The 26,992-nt window shown below is 42.2% G+C and overlaps 1 protein-coding gene across 4 annotated transcripts in view; it reads left to right on the top strand.

Annotated features, from left to right (window-relative positions):
* AGTPBP1 (ATP/GTP binding protein 1) overlaps nucleotides 1–26,992 on the top strand; it is a 325,031-nt gene that overhangs the window by 171,594 nt on the left and 126,445 nt on the right. For all 4 annotated transcript variants that reach the window (XM_033927773.1, XM_033927782.1, XM_033927801.1 and 1 more), the window contains 3 exons: nucleotides 10,945–11,045; nucleotides 17,168–17,284; nucleotides 20,563–21,299. In XM_033927773.1, coding sequence (XP_033783664.1) covers nucleotides 10,945–11,045; nucleotides 17,168–17,284; nucleotides 20,563–21,299 — 955 coding nt within the window. The remainder of the gene's footprint in view (nucleotides 1–10,944; nucleotides 11,046–17,167; nucleotides 17,285–20,562; nucleotides 21,300–26,992) is intronic.

Genomic DNA, 26,992 nt, shown 5'->3' on the forward strand with positions numbered 1-26,992 from the left:
AAGCTGCTGTAATTAGCTTTAAAGGTGAGACCGGGAGGCTAGGGGGGAAGCCGGAGGATGCTAGAGAGAAGGGGGCCTTCAGTGAATTGGGCAGCGCTGGCACTGTACCACAAAGGGTAGTCAGCTGACAGGCGTCTCTATTCCTCCTTAATGTGCCGCGGCACATTAGGAATCTCAGGAGGCACAAAGTTTGAGATACACTGTAGTGATCTATTCCCGGAAAGAACAGGCCATGCGACCAACTTTGCCATTGTGTTCTAAAATATATTATCAAAATAATGTCAGATAAGGTATAAATATTTAAACATTAGAGCTCTCCTTTGGAAAGAAAGACAGGAGGTCTGAGGGTATATTTCTCTCCCCAGACATAACGTTATTTTAGATTAATAAACCTGAATATCTGATTATTATACAGCCTTTGTATCTGACTTATTTGAAATTGCAGACTGAGAACCTTCCCCCATTTTGAGAGAAGGGACTCATTCTGGGAAACATTTTCTACCCCACTGTTCAAGTATTCATCCTGGCTTGAACATGAGTCTTTCTAAGAATTACAAGATAGAACCTTCACAGGCTTCTACTGTCCAGTGCTCGCTTATGAGCAGCACTAAGGCTCACATGCTTTCTCTCCCATCCGGACATTACTAATATGCTGACAGACCATTGGGAGATACTGGAGGAGCCCCTTTGGGTGGCTAAGACATGACAAAACATTGCCCGATGGATAAGAATATAAGAATTGCCACTGCTGGGTCAGACCAGTGGTCCATTGTGCCCAGCAGTCCGCTCACACGGTAGTCCTTGGTCAAAGACTAGCGCCCTAACTGAGACTATCCCTACCTGCGTACGTTCTGGTTCAGCAGGAACTTGTCTAACTTTGTCTTGAATCCCTGGAGGATGTTTTCCCTTATGACAAACTCCGGAAGAGCGTTCCAGTTTTCTACCACTCTCTGAGTGAAGAAGAACTTTCTTACATTCGTACGGAATCTATCCCCTTTCAATTTTAGAGAATGCCGTCAGGTTCTCTCTACCTTGGAGAGAAAATGAGAGGGCATGCTCTAAAATTGAAAGGGGATAGATTCCGTACGAATGTAAGAAAGTTCTTCTTCACTCAGTGAGTGGATACTGAATTTCATCAGCTGGTTTTTTTTTTCACCAAAGGTGGATTCCCTGGTGGTGCAGGTTACCAAGAGTGAAGGGGGCTCCCTAGTGAAGGGGGAGTGGTGTTGAAAGATGTACAGGACCAAAAGGCTGGATTTTGTCCTTAAGAGGTAATTTGAGGCTGTGGTGTTGGGGTTGAAGATGGTAACAGCGTCGTCATAGGTTGCACATGATTGCCGCTCGAGGTTACGTCATGCTCCGGGAGTGGATGCCGACGTGGATACCCAGTTTCTTAGGTTAGAAGTAGATTATATGGCAGATGCACTGTTTGATCTGTTCAGGGTCCTGAGCAAAGTTTCTGCATATGCTATTTTCACTCATAGAATGCTTTGGATCAGTCAGTGGATGGGAGATTTATCTTCTATGGCTACACTGAGTAAATTGCCTTTTAAAGGTCAATTGATCTTTGGTAAAGGGCTTGACAATCTTATGGCCAATGTGCAGGATCATAAATCAAAGTTTTTACCAGACAGTAGACCAAGGGTTTCTAGGGGATCAGGTCAAGGTAATCTTAGTGACTCTAGGTACTTCCAGCAGTACTCTGGAGGATCTTCGGTCCAGAGATAATTTCAAGGCTCAAGACAGAGATTTGGGGGGTGCTCAGCATCCCCATTCCTCAAGATCTCACCACTCAGTGGCCCCCAAGAAGCAGTTCTGATGCCAGGTCAGGAGCTGTACCTCGAAGGATAGGAAGGAGGTTGTTGGTTTATTGGAAACGTGGGCAAGGATCACTTCAGACTGGAGGCTGATTCTGGATCTGAAGTCTGTCAATGCTGCCCTGAAGATACAGTGGTACCTTGGATTACGAGCATAATCCGTTCCAAGAGCATGCTCGTAATCCAAAATGCTCGTTTATCAAAGCGAGTTTCTCCATAGGAAATAATGGAAACTTGCTTTGATATGTTCCCCACCCATTCTCCCCCCATGAGAATCGGCATTGCTCCCCCATAAGGCCCCCCCTGCGATCCGGCACTCCCCGCCATGATCCGGCACCCCCCCGCCACGATCCGGCACCCCCCCCCCCGATGCAATTGGGCCCCCCCCCCCCCCCCGCCGCTTCTTACCCTCATCTGGGCACCGGCATATCCTGTGCTTGGTGCCGGTGCCCGAAGATCGGCCTCCTCTTCTGCTGGGCCTTGAGCATCTGCGCTTGCTCAAGGCCTGCGAGTTCACGTTCTGAACTCGCAAACCAGTGCATTCATAAACCGAGGTACCACTGTACTGTGCTTCCACATGGAAACAGTGAGGTCAGTCATTGCCTTCGTGGTGTAGGGGGAATTTCTTTCTTCGTTGTATTTTACAAAGGCCTATATCATAACGTAAAAGCTTGCTTCTATACCACATTACCGTAAAGATCCATGCAGTTTACAAAAGAGAGAAGAAACAATCAAAAGGAATGTTTTAATTACCTAGAAATCTGGTGAACAAATATGCATATCCCAAGTTTTCCAGATCACCAGAAGGTCTTGAGATTTCATGTTCTGGAGCAGCACTTCCAGTTCGTGACCCTTTGTTTGGGCTGGCCATTGTGCCACCCACTTTCACCAAGGTGATGGTCGTAGTAGCAGCACACCTCCATAAGGAGGGGATACAAGTGCATTCATACCTAGCCAATTGGCTGATATGAGCTCCATGCAAATACAAAGGAAGGACAGCAGTGCAGAGCGTTCATCTGTCTTGCCCTAGATTCTGGGGGACTGCGTTGATATGTCTCAGTTTCAAGAATGATGTGCCTATTTCACCAGAAGGGATAATTTTCTTTCTAGTAAATAGGCACATCATTCTTGGAGCCTGCCCTGTCAGATGTTTTGTTAGCCTGCTTGCTGTCTCAGAAATGTCCGTATTACCTGATGGCTCACTTCTTTCCTCTGTCCATCAAAGTCAAGGACACAGGTGACCACTCCTATTTAGAAGAGACCAGGGAAATATCTTTCAGAACTCCAAGTCTGTTAGTGCAGGTTGCACTCAAGGAGGTGGCTTGTTCGTTCTACCTCGTTATATGTTTAAATGTTTCATGATTATTAAGTGTTAAATGTTGTGATATGAGCAGAACAGACTTGTTTCTTGGAGAGACTCCCCATACCCCTTCCTATTATGTTTTCTTCTTTAGGGCTGACCATCTGATTTGATACGAACTGAGGAGTTACAGGATAGCCCAGAGCAAGGGGAGGTGGAACAGAAAAATGTAAAAACTCACAATCAGAGGTACACAACCCACAAGTTCAAGAGTGATATGCCTATTTACTAGAAAGAAGATTATCAAGGTAAGTACCTAATTTTCCCTTACTGCACTTTAGTAAATAGGCCTCTTAGTTTTGGAATTTGGGCATTATCTTTGTTTTAAGTGTAATAATAGATAGCAGAATAACAATATTACTATTTATTGATCAGCTTTCATATGTTATGTGTTAGAATAGCTAATATATTACATGCACAGATGTTTCAAAATAATTAACTGCTGAAAAAAATCATGTATTGTGATGAAAACCAGCCTACCCTACTAGTCTAATAAATCAATAGTGGAGAAAAAAAACCCTCTATTTTATCTCCTAGAGCACAAAATGGAGCTATTATCACAGATCTCAAAAACAAAAAAACCCAAAAAACTCCACTTAGTACCACACACTTTTGATCTTATTTCTATTATTAAATTTCCCCCAAAACTGTAGGTTATTGCAGCAAATCTTCCAAAGTTCTCACATTTTCAAAAAAAATAAATGTGTGTCATTTATCAACAGTAGTATATAGATATCAATCTATTACTTTTCGTTAGAGAATCTCAATCCAATCAATAGGGATCCTCCAATGTCTATGAGCTGGTAACTTGGTTATACATTTCTCACAGGTCTCACTCATTTCTACTTTTATGCCTTAATAAGTCCCTACAGAAGTATAACTGTTTCCCTTGGACAACCAAGCTGCATCAGGGGAATCCACTGTTCATATCAGCACACTGCAATATTCATCTGTCTTCAATATGGACGCAGGTTAGCAAAGAAGCCATTATTAAAGGCAATTATAGGTGATATCTGTCAGGACTTATTAACGCATAAAAGTAGAAGTGAGTGAGACCTGTGAGAAATGTATAACCCAAGTTATTGACTCATAGACATTGGAGGATCCCTATAGATTAGACTGAGACTCTCTAAAGATAAGTAATAATCTATATACTACCAATGATAGATAACGCACACATTTATTTTATGAAGAAGTGAGGACTCTGTAAGAATTGTTGCAATAATCTATAGTTTTGGGAAATTTAATTAATAGAAATAAGATTAAAAGTGTGTGATACTAAGGTGAGGTGGGGGGTTGAGTTGAGACATGTGATGATAATAGTTCTGTTAGATTGCTTTGTGCTCTGGAAGCTAAAATATTGAGGTCTTTTTTTCTGTACTCTTGTTTTATTTGACTAGCAGGGTAGGCTAGTTTTCTGTATTTTTCATTCTATAAGACGCACCCGGCCTTAAGACACCCCCCCCCCCTGTAGAGGAGGAAAAACCAAGGAAAAACAATTTGGTTCAGAATTTTTTCTTGGTTTTTCCTCCTCTACACGTAGGTGCGTCTGGTGCTGAGATCCCGCAGCCCCCCCTCTCCCGGTACCTTTTTTTAGCTGGCGATAGTCCAGCGTGGTCTCCTGCTGGACAGCTGCTTTTAGTTGCAGAGCGGCACATAACGCAGGAGCGCAACCTTTGCGCTTCCTGCCTGGTCCCGCACCGCTCCGTGATTGGCTGAGGTCAGTTCTCGATTTGTGAGACCACGCTGGACCAGTGCCAGTTAAAAAAAAGTGGTGGGGGTAGGTAAAGTGCATCTTATGGGTATACTCTTTTCACCGTATGTGATTTGTTCAGTAGTGTGTTAGAATAGTCCATTTTTATGGACAGACCTTGTGTGCATCATTTTGTTTATTTATTTAAAACATTTATAGATTGCTTAATATTTAAGCAGTTTCTAGAGTCTTTGTAAAGTTAAGCTCTTAAAAACGTTAATTAGTAAAAATATGGTTAAAACATGAGAACGCCATAGAAATGGAAAATAAATGCACACACACACACTTTCAGCATGCTAATTAGACATTGCTGTTATACCACTTTTTTGTGAATGGAGACTTACCCTTTCATGGTTGGTTCACCTCAAAACAACCTGTCCAATCAGAGGCTTGTTTGCCCTGATTGGTGTCCCTTTCTGCTCTAAAGAATGCTAAGGCGCCATGTTTTTTACATTGAAGATGCAGAGGAAATACTCAACTAGTAGTGAGTACATGATTAGAGCTTAGTTGGTGTTTGATAACTGTTATGTTGGTTTTTATAAACTTAACAGCACATTTGTTCTTTGTAGATTAGCTACATTGATTTTAAAACCCTAAAGAAGTGGTGATAGTTACCACGAAACGATCGTTGACATTATTCATTGAAATTGACTAGCGTTTTTGATCCTCACTATATTAACATATTTATAAATTTGGCAAAAGTTTTTTCAGCCAATGATGTGGGGTTGGTAGAGGGTGGTTTCACCTCACCAATATCTGAGGCTTTTTCTTTCACCTGTACCGAGTACTTAGGTACCTGGCTAGTCTTTTTGTTTTTTCATTAAATGGGATGTTAATGTGTTTTGCAACTTCTGTATCGCCTGGTAGACTGTATAGTCCTTACAACTGGGTTATATACCTCATTGCTACCAGCAGGTGGAGACTGAGAACAAACTTGTATATCAGGATATCTTCCCCTCTTGCAATCCAGTCTTCCTCAGTCTCCATTAAAGCAGGTAGGAAGACTAATTCGGCTCCCTTCTTAGTACTGTTGGAATTTTATTTTGGACTCCTGGGTCCTCCTTTTGTGCCGGATAGAGCTTGGATGGCTCCCTGGTTGGTCAGCCCTCCAGCTTTGAGAGCCGTGGAGTTTGTTCTGACTAAGTGAAGAAAAAGAACCCAAAAACCTGAGGTGTGCCGGTCTAAAGGACTCAATTCCCTTTAAAAATGCCATTTATATTGGGGGGGAGGGGGGGTTTCTTATCTAACCGGCACTTTTATTACAGCTAGGGAATTTTTCAGCACAATGAGCACTTTTAAGAAGGAAAAAAATGTTCATGTTGCTCCAGACGTGAAGTACTCGCGGCCAGCCTGTGCATGCGTTGTGCAGGCCGGAGCGGTAAGGGAGTCTCGTCAGCAGTGGTTTCTGGTGGCCAGGGCACCCTGCCGCATGTACCTTGCGAAGGATTCCCTTACTGCCGGAGTGGCTGGGGATTCCCTTTTCGTATTGGTTGGTTCCTCAGCCTCAATGTCAGGAAAGTCCCAGGCGGAGGAGTGTGTGGCACGGTGGTTGAAGCTAAAGCCTTAGCACCCTGGGGTTGTGGGTTCAAATCCTGCACTGCTCATTGTGACCCTGGGCAAGTCACTTAATCCTCCATAGCCCCAGGTACGTTAGATTGTGAGCCCACTGGGACAGATAGGGAAAATGCTAGAGTACCTGATTGTAAAACCGCTTAGATAGCCTTGATAGGTGGTTTATAAAATCCTAATAAACTTTAAAAAAATTAAACTTAATAATTTCCGCCACTTCCGCCCTGGTCAAAGGGCTGCCTCTTTTCAGTCTCCTAGGCTCTCTAGAGGCAGGTTCTTCCAGTGCATGCAGTCCTTTTGTGGGGGCCGCTGGGATGCGGGTAATGCCCTCGCTGGGTTCCCTGCCGCCCGTTCTGCCCAATGACTCCTTGTGGTGCCCGTCTTGGTTCCGATGGGCACCTGGCTGAGGGATTTTTATCCAAAGTGGGCAGACATCACGTCCAATCAGTAGGTTCTGGAGGTGATTCGGGACGGTTATGCTCTGGAGTTTGCCCGTTCCTTGCCAGACCATTTTCTCGCTTCTCCCTTGCAGGTGGCATGGAAGCAGCAGGCCTTTCACCAGACCCTTCAAGGATTGTTAGATCTCCACACGGTGGTTCCAGTTCCCCCGCAGGAATGGGGCACAGGATGGTACTCGATTTAGTTTGTGATGCCAAAGAAAGATGGGACCTTTCGGTCCATCCTGGATTTGAAGGGGGTCAACAAGGCTCTTCACGTGCCTTTCTTCGCATGGAAACTCTGCAGTATGTGATTCTAACGGTTCAGCCAGGGGAGTTTCTGACCTCTCTAGATATGACCGAGGCCTACTTGCACATTCCTTTTTGGGCCTCCCATCATCGCTTCCTGTGCTTTGCATTCTTGGGGCAACATTATCAGTTCTATACACTTCCCTTTGGTCTGACCACGGCTCCGGGGACGTTTACCAAGGTGATCATGGTTGTTGTGGCAGCATTGCGAAAAGAGGGCATTCTAGTTCATCCCTACCTGGACAACTGGTTGATTCGAGTGAAGTCGTTATAGGAGAACACCCATGGCTTGGTTGGTGGAGTTTCTGCAGTTGCTGGGCTGGGTAGTCAACCTTGCCAAGAGCCAGCTGTCTCTCTTTCAGCATCTGGAGTATCTAGGAGCACTGTTCGACATCTCCTTGGGGAAGGTCTTCGTTCCGGAGGCCCGGGTAAGCAAATTGCAATCTCAGATTTGCCTGCTTAAGGCATCCCGGTGTCTTCAGGCGCAGGATTTCCTCCAAGTCATGAGGTCAATGACGACGTCCCTCGATGTCGTGAGGTGGTCGCGGGCCCACATGCATCCTCTTCAGTATGCTCTTCTCCGGAGGTGATCACCTCAGAGGCACCATCTGGATCATCCTGTTCCGCTTCCTGGCTTAGCTTGGAGCAGTCTTCGTTTGTGGCTCCAGACCCCCCATCTTGTACAAGGGGCGAGTCTGGATCAGCCGCAGTGGATGGTGCTGCTCACGGATGCCAGTCTTTTTAGTTGGGGAGCTCAGTGTCTAGGTCACTCAGGTCAGGGCACCTGGTCCATGGAAGAAGCTTCTTGATCGATCAATGTCTTGGAGACCAGAGCCATCTGTCTGGCGTTGCTAGCTTTCCAGTCCTTTCTGATGGGCAAGTCAGTCAGGGTCTGTCTGACAAAGTCACGGCGGTGGCCTATGTCAATCAACAGGAGGGCACCAGGAGCACTTTGGTGGCACAGGAGGCTCTACTCATGGTCTGGGCAGTCGCACCTTCAAGAAATATCAGCATCCCACATAGCCGGAGTGGAGAATGTTCAAGTGGGCTTCCTAAGTCGTCATGTGCTAGATCCCGGAGAGTGGTGTCTAAGCCCGGTGACCTTTCAATTGATAGTGCAGTCTTGAGGTCAGCCCCTCATGGACCTGATGGCCACAAGTGTCAATGCCAAAACACCCCGTCGCAGAGATGGTCAGGCCGAGGGCCTGGATGCTCTGGTTCAACCATGTCCAACGGAAGGGCTGTTGTATGTGTTCCCTCCGTGGCCATTAGTGGGAAGAGTTCTCCGCATAATTCGCCATCCGGGCCTTATGGTTCTGGTGGCTCCAGATTGGCCTCGACGACCGTGGTATGCGGATCTGATGAGGCATTTGGTGGTGGATCCTCTTCCTCTGCCTCTCTTGGACGACTTTCTGACTTAGGGTTCCATTCCAATATTCGATCCGGGTCCCTTCTGTCTTATGGCTTTGCTCTTGAAAGGGGTCGTCTAGGTAAGAAGGGGTATTCAGATAAAGTGATCTCAACTCTCTTGGGGTCTCGGAGGCTTTCCACCTCTCAGGCTTATGTGAGGGCTTGGTGTCTCTTTAAAGACGCTTATCAAAATTCCAACTGAATTCCCAAATGAAAACGGGACCACAAAAATGCTTCCAGGAAGCGATACCCCACCTCTTCCTTTCATTTTATCCTCCCCTCCTCTCCTCATTTTATTTTTATTTATATAATGTAATTTTAAAACTTTCCCTTCCCCTTTCTCCCCTTTTGTTTCATACCCTTCGTAATCAAGTATCGACCTTACCCCCCCCCCCCATATTTTAATTTTGTTTTATATATAGATAGATAGATATATCTTTTATCTTTGATTACTGTAAACCGACCAGATACTCAGGATGGCCAGTATATCAAAATATTAATAAACTTGAAACTTGTCTATTTGAGGAGTGGTGTGCTGCACGTGGAGTGGTCTCTTTTCAAGCTTCCCTGCCTAACATCCTAGAGTTTTTGCAGGATGGCCTAGACAGGGGCCTGGCTTGGTCTTCTTTCTGGGTTCATCTTATGGCCTTGTCAGCCTTTCGTGGGTTGTTGAAACCGGATGTGATTCACTTCTTGTAGGCGGCTAAATTGCTTAAGCCTTCCGTACGACCCTCTGTTCCATCTTGAGATCTGAATCTGGTTCTGTTAGTTCTAGTGCGTCCTCCTTTTGAACCGTTGGGTGACTGCTCTTTGAAGGACCTTACTCTTAAAATGGTCTTCTTGGTGGCCATTACTTCAGCTAGACATGTTTCTGAGCTGCAGGCTTTCTCTTGTAGGGCTCCCTTTTTGGAGTTTTCTAGGGAACGGGTTGTCTTGAGGCCTGTTCCTTCCTTTTTGCCAAAGGTAATTTCTCCTTTTCATGTCAATCAGGCAGTGGTTCTCCTAGTGTTGAGTAGCCGGGAGGGCTCTTCCGAGCAGAGACAGTTGCGCAAGTTGGATGTCCTTCACTCTTATGTGCAGAGGACCCAGGAGATCAGGAAATCAGATAATCTCTTTATCCTTCTCGTGGGTCCTCATAAGGGAGATGGCGCTTCTAAGGCTACTATTGCGTGCTGGATCAAGGAGACAATTGCTTCCGCTTATCCTCTGAAGAAGAAGCCTGTTCCAGAATTTCTCAAGGCTCATTCCACTAGGTGTCACGCAGCTTCTTGGGCTGAGTCTTCTCTAGTGCCTCCAGTAGATATTTGCAAGGCTGCAGTTTGGTCTTCTTTGCATTCCTTTGTAAGACACTACCGTGTGCATGTTCAAGTGCTTTGGGACGCGGTATTCGGTGAACATGTTCTGGTGTTGGCCCTTCGGGGGTCTCACCTTTAATGGATACTGCTTTGGTACGTCCCATTCGTAAGGACTATACCAGTCTACCAGGCGATACAGAAGGAGAAATTACCTGCTAATTTTCTTTCTGTTAGCCTGTAGACTGGTATAGTCCCCCACCTTATCTGTCTTTGTGTGGTGATTAAGGGTTTTTGTTTTGCTCGTTTGCAGCTTTTGGATTTTTCTGCAGGTTCTAGTATTTTTCTAGGGCCGGGAAAAAGTAAGAACAGCGGCTATGGCTCAGTTGACTTAGCTTGTGAGCTGTGGGGATGTTTTCTATACCAGGATTCAGTTCTACACATGTTCCAACAGTATTTTACCAGTGTTTGTTGTTTTTACACTCCTGTTTGGAGTCTGTTATACTGTTTTCAGTTCAAGTCTTTCCTAGGTTCTGCTTGGCTATTCAGCAGACTGGATTGCAAGAGGGGAAGCTATCCTGATATACAAGTTTGTTCTCAGTCTCCACTTGCTGGTAGCATTTGTAAGGACCTGCTCCACCTGCTGGTAGCATTTGTAAGGACTATACCAGTCTACAGGCTAACAGAAAGAAAATTAGCAGGTAAGAACCTAATTTCTCCTTTGCAGTCTTACCCCCATTCTTCTCAGTTTAAGTTTTTGTCTAGTACACACATAACAAATGGCAGTTATTTTTTGCCTGTTGTTTGTTTATTTATTCATTCATTTATTTTTTCTTTGAATATGTTTAGACAACTATTACAAAAAAGTATAGGGAATAAAGTACCACAATTTAAATGCAAACTAAAAGTATTGTGATCATCTTAATATTAATATGTTTTGTGCTTGAGGTGTGACCCACCTAAAGGGATTTTCTTTTTGTTAACACATTGCTTACAGTTGATGATGTAGTCGATGACAGTGATGATGATGGGGATTCGGAAGTGGAAGTAGAAACAGAGACGGATAATGAAGATGAAGATGATGATCAACCTTTTAAGGTTTGAGCTAGTCCTTCTTTAGTGGATCACTGCAGCATGGTAGCATTTTACTTTGGCCTTATATATTCTGTTATGAGACATTTTTAATCTGAGCCCTTCTTCATGGTAAGTCAGGTGGGTAACCTCGGATCTTGAGGCCACCCAGTTGGGTTTTCCCCCGTGAATATACATGAGATTTACAAGGTGCCACAAAAACACACCTTAATTTTAAATGGTTACAAAACCAAAATTTATTGGAATATTCTTTCAACTTTGAGGCTACAGTGTCATCAACTCATAAAGTTTCATATGGTATCTGTTGATTACATACACTCGATGTGCGACCCACCTGTTACTTGGCAATCATCGATGTGATAATTGAGCTCAGACCAGACTCTCCAAAGCATATCCAGCGTGATTGTGTTTATAGCTTCAGTGATGTGTTCCTGCAAATCAACCATAGTTGCAGGTAGTAGAGGTACGTACACTCTGTCTTACATGTACCCCCAAAGGAAAAAGTCACAAACAGTAATGTCCTTAAAGGACCTAGTCCGCTAGGGATACAGGACCCAACACGGTCCGCGTTTCGACAAAAAGTCTTCTTCAGGGGTCCCTGGGGGTCCTATAAAGGTGAGTACGTGGGAAACAATTGTGTGGTGAACCGGAAGTGAGACACTGCTTGCATTTGCAATGGAAGGGACCCCTGAAGAAGACTTTTTGTCGAAACGCGGACCGTGTTGGGTCCTGTATCCCTAGCGGACTAGGTCCTTTAAGGCTCTTATGTGGATGATTTACTTTTATGTGGATGGAATTATTTTATGTGGATGATTTTGGTGTACCTTTGGAACTTTGATACTTTCAAATAAAGTCCATTTGGGAACATCATCACTCCACAGAGTTTTTTTTGTTTTTTCTGGATTTTCTTCTTTGTGGATATTTTGGGGTCAATTCCTTTTGTTTTTTAACAAGTTTAATAAACCATAGATCTCATGCATATTCACTGGAGAAATCCTGAAAACTTGACTGGGTTGTGGCCTTCAAGGACTGTTTGCCCACCCTGTGTTAAGTGCTCTTTGGAAGCTTAATCTATTCAAGACCAAACATGTTTAGTCATCCAGGCTTTCGGTCACCCTGGCAAAAGTATTGGTATGGAATCCAAACTGAATAAACCTATTGGACTTTTCTGGGAGGGAAGGGGGGATTCTTATTTTCTTAATTCAGTATTTTGTTTCTCTGAAGGGGAAAACATTTTGCTCCTTGAAATTCTTTCTGAATTTACTTAGTTTTATAGTGTCAGGCTATGGAGGACATTGTACAGCATTTCTTGGGAACATGTGCAGTAGAGATGATACTCTGAATTTTTCTCGGACCTTCAGTTGTTGAATCAGAAGACCAATGGTGTTGTAAGGGGGAGGATGTCTCCGGCGCCTCTCCTCTGCCCCCCCCCAAATACCTTTTTAAATATTCACCGGCATGAGCAGCATCTTACACTTGCTGCTCTCACTAACTTCGACTTCCTTCTGATGTTACCTCCTGGATGTGACATCATAAGGGAACTGAGGCTGTCACGAGCAGCAGGTGGAAGATGAACATTTCAGGTGAACATTTCAAGAGATACACGGGGGGGTAGGAGGACTCACATGGCGGGGAAGAGTGGGAAGCACTCAAGCGGTGGTGAAGAGTAGGTAGGGGGGTGCTCGGCACAATGATACCAGGTACCAACCTCCCTTGCTACACCACTGCAGAAGAATATTCATTTTCAGCACATTTATGCTGAGCCGATCTTGTGAAAAACAGTACAACGTGTTGCAAATAAGCTTCTTAATGATATTGGCCTTCACGTTAAAAATCTACCAGCAGCAATCACCATTAATAAACCTTGCTATGCATGCACTTGCTGAATGCTTATGTAAGACTTCCTGAAAGGATGATAGACACCTGCATGTTTACTGCAACAAAACTAGCCAGGTTCTTCAGACTCGTAACTGAACCTGTTTTCTTTGCAACCTTAATATATTTTCCCAAGTTCCTATTTGGTGAAAAAAAGCCATCTTCAAATTTACTTGCTTTACTTATCAATTAAACCTCTCAGTATGATTCCTGTGTGGCGTTTGTTTGGTGGTCCACAACTGATTTCCATGAGCACGGTACTTGTCCAGTGGTAAGACAGTTATTAATTAGAAGTAGGATTAGAGGCAAAATACTTAGGCAGTTTGATCCAAGCAGCAGGAAATGGGTCTACGCTTGTGGAGATGGCACGGTATACAAACCTAAGGTTTAGTTTAGTTTAGATTATGTAGTTCTGGTTCCTTTGAATGTTTCATTATGGGAATGAAGAGATTGCAATTGAAATGTATCCTAAGTTGATACTCTGAGAACAGGTACTGACTCCAGGGAAGTGGAGAATGAGTCCGGGGGGGGGGGGGGGGGGGGGAGGTACATGGGATTCAAATGGAAGTCCTACAGGTGTTACACTATATTCCTCCCTAACCTTCAAGAGCCAGATTGCTTCTATGGTGAAAAAGGTTTTCTTCAGATTGAGGCAACTAAGATCAATCAGAATGGCCCTGTCCCAAAGCAGCTTTAGGAAGGTGGTGCAAGCTGTCTTACTACCCCACCTAGACTACTGCAACTCCCTCTACTATGGTGCCACAGAGAAAGAACTAAAGCACCTGCAAGTGCTCCAAAATTCAGCGGCAAGGCTAATCTTCACTTCCCACCGCTTCGAGAGGGCAAGCCCACTGCAAACTGGCTTCCTGTGAAAAGAAGAATCCACTATAAGTTAGCCTGTATGATCCACCAGTCTATTTTCGGAGAAAGCTCCAGCAGACTAGTGGCCAGCATTTTGGTCACACACGCCTTCCTTAATTCAAGGACCACGTAGCAATTTAAGATACAGTTTCCATCCTCTCAGGTCATATGTCAGAAGAGGATGTTTAACATAACCTTACCCCCTCTTTTACAAAGCCGCGCTAGCAGCTGCCGCACGGCAACAGCCCCAAAGCCCTTTAAATCTCTATGGGCTAGCGCGGCATTGTAAAATAGGCCCTTAGAGTTCCTAGGACTGCATAGCTGGAACAGTTTATTGGCCCACCTATGATAACTACCCAAGCACTGCCTGTTCAGGAGTAGATTAAAGACTTTTCTTTTCCCCCAGTAGACTCAGCTCCTCACGGCCTTCTTCTTCCCTTGGACTGACATCCTCAAAATGAACATGGCAATACTGAACTCGCCTTCAATAATACTATATCACAAATCTATCTCAACTTGCTGTAGGTTGCAATGATTCCATGTTGAAATTTGCGGGGTATAAGAAATTATATTGTATTGTGTTGATAAAGGAGAGAGAAAATTTTTTTGATACTGAATCTACACGATCCAGGACCTTAATGGAGAAATATTAAGCAAATGTCTCGGTAGATGGTGTAATGGAAGTAGAAGGATTATCGCTTAAAGATGAAGTCAAAGTATGAAAAACTGAAAAAACTCTTTGGTTAGATTAGGGGCATCTTTATATGATTGGGGGTATAAGATAGATATGAGAAAAGCAGTAGCCAACCCATATATGATATTAAATATAAGTATTCCCAGTCTGAACAGTAGACATGCCTCCTTAGGAAGCCAGTGCAATTTCTGTAATAACAGAGTCACCCTATCATATCTTTCTGCTTGACAAACCAATTGAACTGCAGTGCTTTGCCGCTTATGCAGCCACCATCTTACTTTCTTCATAATTCCCAAATAAAGAACAATACACTAATCTATCTGACTAGAACTAGAGCGAATACCATTTGGTGAAATCTGTCTAACGAAAAGTATCGCCTTATACTTTGTAATTGCTTCAATCTCCAAATGATCTTTTTACTCAGTTTGCTTGATGTTCAAATATTAACTTGGGGTCTAAAAAATTTCTAAGACTTTTGATACTGATTAATTTTTCAAGGTTATTTCAATGGAAGGAGATTATTTATCAGTGGTGGTTCCAAAGTTCCAAGCCACATTATTTTTGTCTTGCCTGTATTAAGCCTGAGTTTATATTCTAAAGCCAATTTTTCAATTGCATTCATACAAGACTGTACTAACATTATGGATATGGTTATTTTCAATTTTACTGGAACAAGTAATGTCATCAATTTATTCATAGTATTATATGTCATTATTAACTAAAAACACATGCAAAGAAGTAATCAATACATTAAAAAAAATCAGGACATTGGGGAGTCCTGTGGAACCCCGCTCATAGGCCTCAAAAAAGTAAAGAACTGAGCCCTATACTGTATACTATATACCCTTTGTACAAGGGTGAATCAAAAATGAAAGGCAATTGTTAAATTATGCAATAACCGGAATAGAGCTAGCAAAATGCAGCAATGCACACATACATTGTGTGTTGGTTGTTCATCCACGCGCAGTGCAGCGCTCGGCCTTTAGTCGTGTAGCACCTACAAAGTCAGATACATGGATGCTCCATAGCAAGACTGCGCCATCAAAGAACATCATGCAGTGGTACGTTTTCTTTGTGCAGAGGGAGTGAAACTTGTGGAAATTCACTGTCATATATTGACTCGGTATAGACATAGCACCATGAATCAATGAAAGCTTAATGAATGGGTAAAAAGGTTTAAAGCGGGAAGAACAGGTGCAATGGATGAAGGTCGTTCTGGTTGCCCATCAATATCGCACACACAAGAGCATTGACAGGGTGAATGCCTTGATTAGAGAGGACCCATGGATAACAGTGTCTCGATTGGCTGCAAATCTGGATATCAGCTATGGATCTGCATTTGCCTTGATGACTTGGGCTACAGGAAAGTCTGTGCACAATGGATTCCCAAACAACTTACTGATCTGCACAAGCAACAGTGTGTGGAGGTTGCTACCCAGTTCCTGAGACAGTATGAAAAAGATCAGAGTATTCTGGAGAGAATTGTCACTGGTGACAAGACATGGGTGAATTACAGTGACCCGGAGAGCAAAAGACAAAGCATGATGAAGTAAAGGAAGCAGTGCTCACCTGGCTTCAGGAGCAGCCAAAAAACTTCTCTGCAGGAATGCAGAAGCTAGTTGAATGATACAGCAAATGTGTCATCTTGCATGGGGGGGGGAATATGTGGAAAAAGTGATATATTCAATTGCTCACAGTTACTTGTATTAAAGCTGTTAAATGTATTTTACCTTTAATTTTTGATCTACCCTTATACAGTTAAACCTCAGTTTGTGAGTAATGCGGTTTGCGAGTGTTTGCAAGACGAGCAAAATATTTTTGCAAATCGTGACTTGCAAACCGAGCATTGACTCGATTTGCGAGTCCCCCTGCCCACAAACGCTGCACCCCCCGTGAACCGGCATCGCCCCTCCCTCACGAACGGAGAGAACGAGAGCCAGATGGCCTTGAGCATGCGCAGATGCTCAAGGCCTAGTCCAGCAAGAGGCAGGATCTTCGGGCACCAGCACCTGCACCTCCTGTGGGTTGGTGCCAGTGCCAGATTTGGGGGTAAGCCTTCAGTTTGGGGGGGGCGGGCGGTGGATGCTGGTGGGCATTTGCGAGGGGGGGCAATGCTGGTTCACGGGGGGGATGTGGAAGTGTACTAGTGGCCTCGGGGGTGGAGGGGTCTTTTGGGGATGTGGTGGGGTGGAACAGCGCCAGTGGCTGGGGGAGGGGGAGGAGGTGGAATCAATCAAGCGAGTTTCCCTTACTTCCTATGGGGAAACTCGCTTTGATATATGAGTAATTTAGTTTACGAGCATGCTTGTAGAACGAATTATTCTCGTAAACCAAGGTTCCACTTTATATGTATAATTTCTTTCTATGAGACCCATTACTCCTTTAGCTTTAAGAATGCACACGCTCTATGTACACTAATTTTATAGATTACATTGTGAGCATGGACGAGTTTTGTTCATGCAGACAATTTTTCAAAATATTTAAGAGGTTAGTCTATTGTGATATATTCATAGTTTGCTTTGTGTTATGACTAAACAAGGCTGTCAAAAGAATATTTAAGTCTTCTCTTCATGTTTGTTGTTTGTTGTTCATACCTTTCCTACTGTGCATGTGTATTGTCAGCTGGCAAAAATGTTTTTATGAAACTTGTGGCTGGCACTGAGAATTCATTTAGTTTAGATGCTTTCCTTGCTTCCAGAATGATGACATTGAAACGGATATCAGCAAGTTGAGGCCAATGCAAGAGCTGGGACTAACGGTGGAGGATCTGAAAATGTACGAAGGCTTCTTCCCAGAGCTTTCAGATGACTTTAAGGTAAATTTTTTTTTTCTTGGTAACATACTGAATAGCATTCAGTTGAAAACCTTCATCTTCAGCGATTGTGGCATGAACTGATTGTACGCGAGCTTCTGGAAGCTGCTGTAAGGATTTGTTAGATTGAAAAGGGAAAACAAATTGTAGATGCTCTGAAACTTAAAGGTTCTTGGTAAAATCGTAAGTTTTCTGTCACAGTGATCATGTTTTATAGATTTTTGACAGATTGCATTTTTATATTGTATTGGAATGTAGTAGACCATACCAAGTTGAATGTATTCTTACTACTGTCTTTGTGCTTTGCCCAAGAAGACATTTGACACAACAGTTTGACAATATAACATTAGGTACCATTCATTCTCAATTAAAATTGTCCATTTTTCCTGGCCTTCACTGTCCATTTTTCTCCCTTCCCTAACACTGCCTTTACTGATACTATATCCTTCTTTGACCTTTCTTTATTTCTTTAAACTTTGCCTGCTTTCTACATCTTCCATTTTTAATCTTGTCTATTCCTCTGGACTCACGATTTGTTCTTGGATATTATTCTATTTTACTTTTGGTGCAACCTCATTGTTTTACTAATTTATTAGCGATTTAGTCTTTTACTTCTGATCTTTCTTCCCAGTTTCAAAAAAGGCTTTGGGCTGTCCTGCTTTATACGTTTTATAAAAACAAAACAACCCCCCCCCAAAAAAAAAAACAAAAAAACACAAAACAAAACCCCCACAGCTGTTCAAATGGATGAGGCCATAGGCAGCCAACTACAGTAGTAGTCCAGCAGGTGCATTTTAGCAAAGGGCCCAGAGTAAACAAAAAATTCTCAAGCAGCAGAATCCTCATCTTGACAGGCCAGAAGATTCAGTTCAGAAGTTGCTCAGTCATACCCAGGTGAGTTAAGAGCAGACAAAAGAAAACATAGGCCATCACCTGAGACCAACATGATTTGAAGAATAAAATGACGAGACAACAAAAGGTAGAAAAAATAATTTTATTTTCTATTTTGTGATTAGAACATATCAGATTTGACATAACTGAGGACTGCAAAGCCCAGGCTGTGCTTCTTTAGCTTCCAGCTGGCTTAGGACTATCTCTAACCAGGGACAGTTACCCTAGTTGCACTCCCCAACACTATTCCTGTCATGTGTGACTGTGGTATTTCTGTGTAGCATTCTCTTGTAATTTGGACTATTAAGTTTTCTCAATAGTGGAGGGGATATTTATGAAGGGGAGGGGAGACAGGGATTCTATTGATCCTTGCTCTGTATTATTTGTGTTTATAAAATGACAATTGTACAAATGGTTTGTGGGGATGGGGACCGAGCTCGTGGGGACAAGGTAGGGCGGGGCCCGAGCTTGCGGAGATGGGGGACAGATTTTTCCCCTGTGTCATTCTCTAGTCCTGGCTACAGGGTTGCCTCCTACTTCACCAGAGTGATGCTCTTCTTTAAGAAGACCTCCCTCCTCTTATCTGTCTGTCCAAATTAGATTGTAAGCTCTTCTCTGCAGGAACCATCTATTGAATGTTAAATGTACAGCATTGCATACACCTTTCAGCACTATGAAATAATAAATAATAATAGTAACTCGCTGGGACAGACAGGGAAAAATACTTGGAATACCTGATTAAATTCATGTAAACCTTTCTGAGTTCCCTGGAGAGAACAGTATAGAAAATTTAATAAATATTATTCAGAAATATATGAATAGGGTAGTAAACATTGACAAGGCCGATCAAAAAATTAAAATGTTTACTTAGAACTGACTGCTAATGACCCATGCACTTGATCGGCCTTGTCAATGTTTATATATACACACACTGATTTGTTGTGTACAGTTCCTGAGGTTTTTCTGTGGAACTTTTTCGACTATTAAATTCTGGCCAGTTCTAATGTCCTTGGAACTTGTTATAATTCTGTTTATGTCTGCGTTTTGAGGAACAATAGGTTTTTTTCCCCTTAAAGTGTAGTACTGTTTTAAAGCAAGGGAGATTTTCCACTGTTCTTTTAGCAGGTTAAAATATATATATATATATATATACACATACATACACACACACATATACTGTATATATATACAGTACAGTATATATATATATATATATATACAGTATATATACACTGTACATGTGTGTGTATATATATATATATATATATATATATATATATATATATATATATATATTTTAACCTGCTAAAAGAACAGTGGAAAAATCTCCCTTGCTTTAAAACAGTACTACACTTTAAGGGGAAAAAAAACCATTGTTCCCCAAAATGCAGACATAAACAGAATTATAACAAGTTCCAAGGACATTAGAACTGGCCAGAATTTAATAGTCGAAAAAGTTCTACAGAAAAACCTCAGGAACTGTACACAACAAATCAAAAAGGACTTATCTCAGTCAGCAAGTCAAAAAATACTTCTGAGTCCTGAAGTTCCTCCAGCATTGCAGCAGAACTTGCCTTAATCTCAGGGACAGTCCAGGAAACCAGGATAATAAAAGCTCTTCAAGGGGCCCCTTCCTTGTTTAGTAAACCTCTAAATTCAAAGAAAAGCAAAAAAGTTGAAGACAAATGAAATATATAATTGAATGAAGTAGAATAAACAATTGGACTAAATGATAAATGATTTTCGAAAAATGCTCTCAGAAAAGTGATATTGAAAAATTCACCTCTGACAGTCCAAGGGAACTATTCTGAATTTACTGATGGGATATTGAATGTATGACTTATACAAAAAAAAAAAAAGTGCTATAAAAAAAATCAGTGCTTGGCACTATTCTATAACGAGTTCTCTGGAATCAACGCTTTTTATAGAATAAAACTTTGGGCCTGAGGACAAGCCAGCTTGAAACCTGTTGCAAATTCTGGCACACAACTTGGTTGTGCCTTCTCCAAATTCTATACTACTGCATATAATTCTTTAGAATGCCCCTCAAATGTTCATGGCATACCCCCTTTTGGGATGCATGTGATATTTGGTCAGGTATCATTATGAAATCATGTGCAGCCAGATCCATACAAATCCAGATTGATTAATAGCTCATTAACTAATTTATTTGAGCATAGGTCTCAGGATCAATTACAAATATGGGCACTATTTATAGACTCATAGAATCTGGGTGTTAATACATTATCTCAAGAATAAGCATTGAATGGTGACTTCTTTTTTTTTCTTTCAATCTGAAAGTTATATTTACTGTTATACATTGCCTTTGGTTGCAGTTTATGATCTGAGGAAAATTTGCTTTTTACTAACTCTGGTTTATGTTTGTAAAGGAATGTGACTTAATGTCCATGGAACCAAAGCCTTTGACAGCAGGGGCAGATCGAAGTGGTCCAATTATTGTTCCTACAGCAGGGGAGGAGCAGCCTGTCAAATCCAATTCCATCTTGAAGAGGTTTTCGCCAAAGAACAACACTGCTGCCCGTTGGGAAGAGTGGGACAAGAGACCAACTTATTTGGATTTGGCAAAGAAAGACTTGAAGAAAGATTTTGGCTTTTCAATGCTGCAGCAACCAAGGGATCTCAGTAGATCATTGTCGGCGCAACACTGTGGAAGCAATGACATAGTGAGGGGCTTGGACAGAATCACGTTGCAGAATGACTGCAAAGAACACCGGTGCTGCAGTGCAGGCTGTGGGTCAGCAATAGAGGACAAGCCCATTCATCCCTACATTCCTTTTCCCTGCAATAAAGAGTGCCAGCAGCTCACTTTGTCTGGGCCCTCTTTGTTTGACAAGGGATCTGTCCATCTCAGCCAGTTATGCTGCACCAGGGTTGAACCCGAGGATGACGATGACTCGGGCTCGCATTCCTCAGGGGAGCAAGTGATTTTAGGGATACATGACATAGAAGAATTGATGCCCCTTCATGACTCCGATCTCTATATTGATGTTACAAGAAATACAAAGTCTGTCCCCAATTACACCGATGTAGCATACCCTGATTACTTTGGGCATATCCCACCATCTTTTAAAGAACCCATTCTAGAAAGACTTTATGGTGTGCAAAGGTGAGTTTTCCGTTTTGTTTTTTTTCCCAAAAATGGTTGCAGACCTTTTTTTGGTGGGTTGACAACAGGCAAAAAAGCTTGATTCATTGTTATTTAAGAAAATACTTGTTTTGTGTGTTGATTTTCCTTTTAAAATAAGTTTTAGTGCAAATGCAATAATTATTGAAGATTAAACTGCCATATCCAAACATACTTTGCACTCAGTTTTGTTAAGATACAAACTATGAGAGTATTTCTGGGGTTCATAGTTTGTTGCGTGCTGACAATTTGGCGCAAGAAAAAACGTGCCGCGGAAAAACTTTATTTTAAAGAGCTCCGAAGCGGGATGTGAGTAGGGAACCCTCCACTTTACTGCATAATGTTCACGCTGCTGTTGGGGGAGGGGGTTGGGGGGGTTGGAACCCTGCATTATAGAGAAAACGGAACTTTTTCTGATTTTTTTCGGGAAAAGTTCCATTTTCTCTATAATGTGGGGGTTGCACCCCCCACCCCCAATGGCAGCGCAAACATGATGCAGTAAAGTGGGGGGGTTCCCCCCATACACCCCCGTCGGAGCTCTTTAAAACAAAGCTTTCCCACGGCGCACTTCTTTCTTGCGCCAAATTGTCAGCGCTGGCTTGTCGGCATGCTGGTGTCTGGCGTGCGATTATCCCGTCAAAATTTCTTCTGCTATTTATAGTTTATATGTACAGAAAAAATGTTTTTTTTCAAACTTATCGGTTTCTTCCTAGTTACAGATCTGTTTATTAACAGAGCAAAATCTGGCTTTGAACCTTCATTTACAACCAACTGTTTTTCTTTCACTCCCCTCCTTCCAAGGCAACAGCTTCTTTTAAAATCCTGAATCATGGGGTCTAACTCTGACATTGATGTTGCATGATCACAAATGCCCTCAGCATCTCCAGCTCCAGTCAACCTGTGTCAGGCACCACACCCAATAGCTTTTGCATGGCATTCCTGGACTTACCTAAGCCTTTTTTCATCTATTTTCTTTAGCTATTATATCAATCCATTGTTTTTGACAGGTCAGTTAGGGAAGAATTGTAGAACACCTGGCCAGTAAAAAAAAAAAAATCCCTAGCCTTTTGCAAAATGTTAATATTGTAGTACACGAAGGTTGGATTCCCATTCCTTCTGAAACTGCAAGTTGCCTAAAAACCTTTGGAACATCCATGTCACAAAGTAATCCACATGGAATGGAAAACTGTAGTGGAAACTAAGATGATGACCTAGGCAGATGTGCAGTTCAGAGCTCCGGAGAGGAAAAGTTTTCTGCTGTTTTATAATTTCTTTCATTTATCTACAAGATGGGGAAAATAAAGGGGAAAGTGAGGACCTATCTCACGGGGTCTTCTGCTCTCCCCGTGTCCTCCATCGAGAGATTTGTGGTTCGTTCTACGACTCTCAGCCCGAAGGAAAGGCTTCTGCCCATACATGGAGAGGAATCCAGAGTCATCGATAGAGCTGGTCAGCAGTGAGGCTGATGAGACATTGAACGGAGGGGACAACTGGGGCCAGGAAAGAGGAGCAACCGTGGCAGGAAGCTCTCCAGAGTTTGTCTCTGAAGATTTTGTTATTTCTGGAACAACAGGAGGGCAAGGACCTATGGATTCTTCTGAGGAAGAACGACGGAAACAGTGAGCTCACCTTCTCCCCCATGATAAGACCAGCCCATGTAACCCTAGATTCCATCTGGGATGCAGTTGCTCAATTGGAGACACTATTTCTTGGAAATAAATTAATGGTGGATGTTTCCCTGCAAGAATGTAAGTCACGCCTAGTCACTCAGGAGGCAAAGAACTTTGAACTGGAGAGGAGTATGGGAGAGGTACAACAAGATCTAAAAGTTTTGAAAACCAATTCCTTAGTGTCTGGAAGGGGTTATGAGGGCCTAAAGAATAAAGTGGAGAAGTTAGAAAATCATGCACGGAGGTTAAATCTCCGCTTTGTTAATTTTCCACAGTCTAAGAGAATTGCCCCTATTGAGATACTCAGGACATACCTGGTGGAAACTCTAGGGGTTCCTAAGGAAGCTTTCCCACCCCTTTCCAGAGCATATTTCTTACAATGAAGAAGCAACAACCTTTGAGACAAGAGGAATTGTCTTTGGATAGTCTGAATTTGACACAATTCCTTGAAACATCAATGGAAGAAGAGTGCGAAAGATCTACTCTCTTAGTTTCTTTTGTCTTTGAGTCTGATAAGGACTGGGTGTTATGACAATACTTTAGAAACCAGAATAAGCCATTTATGGGAGGGAAGGTATGGGTCTTTCCTGATGTGTGCGTTGACACACAAGAAAAAAGAAAACAGTTTTTGTTACTTTGCCCCCAGGTGCTATCTATTGGGGCGTCTTTTCATTTGCGTTTAACATGTAAATGTTTAATTATATTTGAAATGAATAGATATCTTTTCTATGACCCGAAACAGCTAAAAGCTTTTTTGGAAGACAAATGTGTAGTAACGGTCCCAAGGGAGGATGTGAGGGTGTTGGATGTAGACACTTAGGTGTTAGAAGAAAAGGAAAGTTATAATTGATGTTTGTCTATGTCTCCTGACTTGCTTTGTAATTAATTATGCTTTATTGATGCCTCTTTTCCTAAATTTCCTCTCAATACATTGTGGATTTATAGGGAATTCCATTGTTTAGTTTTGAATCAGAATATTCTGAAAAATTTTCTTTTTTTTTTTTTTGTTAAACTATGGTAGCAATTGAATTATATTTCCTGATGCATGTAAGTGCTCTTTATTTTGGAAAATATGATAAATAAATAAAAGAAAGAAAACTGTAGTGGTCTGTTCAGTGTGCGAGATGTCATTAGTGATGACATAAATATGGTGAATTAATCTGATGACGAGTAGGCAAATAGGCAGCATCAGATACTGAGTTTGGTCTATTAAGGTTTTATTTTTGTTACTTTCTCAGTATATGAATCAGAGTATGTTGCATGGTTTATTTTAAAGGGAAAGTGCCATCAGATTAAAAAAAATATGTTCCACAGTTTATGCACTTAACTGGAATCTGTTTATTTCTATGTTTTAATTTGCCATGATCTGGACAGAGAAAATGTGCTGTTGGAGTCTTTGTGAATCAACATTTTAGTTTTTGGTAACTTTATGAGAGAATTCCATAATGTTCTGGGGAACTCAGCCATGAGTGTATATTGGCGTGTGATTTAGTGCCACCGGGGTAGTCCGCTATACAACACAAAAAAATTGAAAAGGTAATTGTTGCCAGCGGAAGTGGTTTCCAGAAATCAAATTATATGCAAGGCACAGTGTGTACGGAAAACTTGAGTTCTGTATTTTGATTTTTGGAATAGCCGAAGTTGTAAGTGCTAGGAGTGGACCTGAGGGGCAAGAGAAACTGAAGGGTAGTGTAGGGGACCTGAGAACCATGGATTGAAAGAAAAGAATATAGGATGTGAAGAATAGTGGTGGCAGCTTGTAACAGGGTAGTTAAGGAACGGTGGATGGAAGGCTAGATGAGAGGTGGTAGAAGCATATGAAGTTAGGCAGTAGAAGGATGATTTTAGGACTATGGTGATATTGAGTGGAGAAGTAAGCTGAACAGGAATCTGAACAATTGCAACGTGAGGAAATTATGAAACCTAGAAACAGAGAAAATAATGACAGATAAAGACTACATGGCTTATCAAGACTGCCCATCCCTACTGCCTATTATTACTTCCCCTCCCTTAGAGATCCCATGTGCATATATCTGAATTCAAGGAATCATGGAATGGTCTTTATCTCCACATGGAGGCTTTTCCTTTTCTTTCAATTACAATTCACAAGAGAACACCTTGTTACATGAAAAACAGAAAAAAATAAGTTGAGGGAATACTAATTTAACAATGAAAAAAGAAAAAAATCTTTTGCCCTTCCTTAGATCTCAAATAGTGGGGAGTGGTCATAACGCCAAATTGGAGAAACAAATAAAGATATAGTTTAAGGAAAAGACAGTAGTGTGAGTAAGCTCTTCATTTATATTCTATTACCCTAAATCAGTCCTTGATGATCTTCTTGACCTCTAGAAACTGCTTCAAATGGTCTGAAGAAAAAAAGGTATACTTAGTTCCCAAGTACTGGAAAATGGCATACCCATTTACAAGGGTATGCCAAAAGAAAGGTAGCCCCTAATTTGATAGTATCCTGACGAAGGAAAGAAACATTTTCATTTGTGCCTGAGTGGATCTTGAAATATCTGGGTAGACCCAAATTATTTGAGCCCCCAGAGGCTTTTCCATGAATTCACCATCCTTTCTGTAAAGAAGTATTTCCTTCGATTACTCTTGAGTCTATCCCCTTTCCAGTGGCGTACCTAGCATATGTGGCACCTGGGGCCCATCGTTTTTGAAACCCCCTCCCCTCATCTGTATGAAAAGCATGATTTTTAGTAACAATCCAAACGTCACACAAGAGTATACCTAGGAAAAGGCAGCATCTTACATACTGCAATGAGTAGTACATCAATACACCCATTGTAAAACTAAACAAGCCAGACTAGTACTGATCAATCCTGCATTCAATCCTAACAGAAAACCATGTCTTTCGAACACACAGAACACAGAAAACACCTTTGCCTAGTATGGAATATGTAATCACAAACTAATCTCTCCCCCTTTTATAAAACTGTAGTGTGGTTTTTAACCATGGTGGTAGAATTCTGAGCATCAGAGCTGCTACCATCACGGCTGGCGCTAAAAAACGCTCCACAGTTTTGTAAAAGGGGGGATAAAATAAAAATACATAGACAAAGGTTAAATTGAACCAGCAAGAAGCTGGACTCTGCATACAATGCAACACCACAGAAACAGTGACACATGTCTCCTAAAGCAATAAATAAATAGAAAATTTTTGTTCTACCTTTGTCTTCTCTGGTTTCTGCTTTCATCATCTTCTTGTTACTCTCTTCCTTCCATCCACTGTCTGCCATCTCTCTGCCCCTATATGGCATCTTCTCTCCTTCTATGCCCCTTCCAGAAACTGTATGCCGCCCCCTTCCATCTCTCCTTTCACCCCCATTGGTCTGGCATCTCTCTCCTCTCCTTCCCTCTCCCACACCTCTCCTCTGTAATCCCTTTTTTTTCTCATTTTCCTTTTCAATTTATTTTCTGCATCTGTCTAGATTACGTTCTTACTACCCTCTCATCAATTTCCTTTTTTACTGTCTACCTACAGTTTGCTACCTCCCTCACCCCCTCCAGTATTTCACTAACTCAATCCTTTTGCTCCCAAGATGTGCCCTCCTTTTATTTATCCTCTCCTTCCATCATGTGCCCTCTTTCTCTACCCCTTCCATCTAGAACCTTCTCCTCTCTCTGTCAACTTCCATCCAGCATCTGCTACCCTCTTTTTTTCCTCCCATTTCCTTCCTGCATTTGCTCCCTTATCTTTCCCATCCGCACTTCCATCCAGCATAGGCTCCCCCTCTACCCTCCCCACCACTATCCAATGTCTGCCCTTTCTCGCTCCATCCACCCCTCTTCAATTAGCATCTACACCCTTTCTTTCCCTCCAATCCAGTTCCATCCAGTATCCTTTCCCCTTATGCCTCTCTCCCCTTTCCCTGTACACCAATTCCATCAGTACCACCCTTCCATACCACCCTACCCCCTTTCTATCCCTCCACCACTCTTCCATACCAGAAGTCCTGCTCCCTTTTCTCTCTTCATGTAGCAAGGTCCTGC

This window comes from Geotrypetes seraphini, chromosome 1 (genome assembly GCF_902459505.1).
Source record: "Geotrypetes seraphini chromosome 1, aGeoSer1.1, whole genome shotgun sequence".
NCBI classification, from domain to species: domain Eukaryota; kingdom Metazoa; phylum Chordata; class Amphibia; order Gymnophiona; family Dermophiidae; genus Geotrypetes; species Geotrypetes seraphini.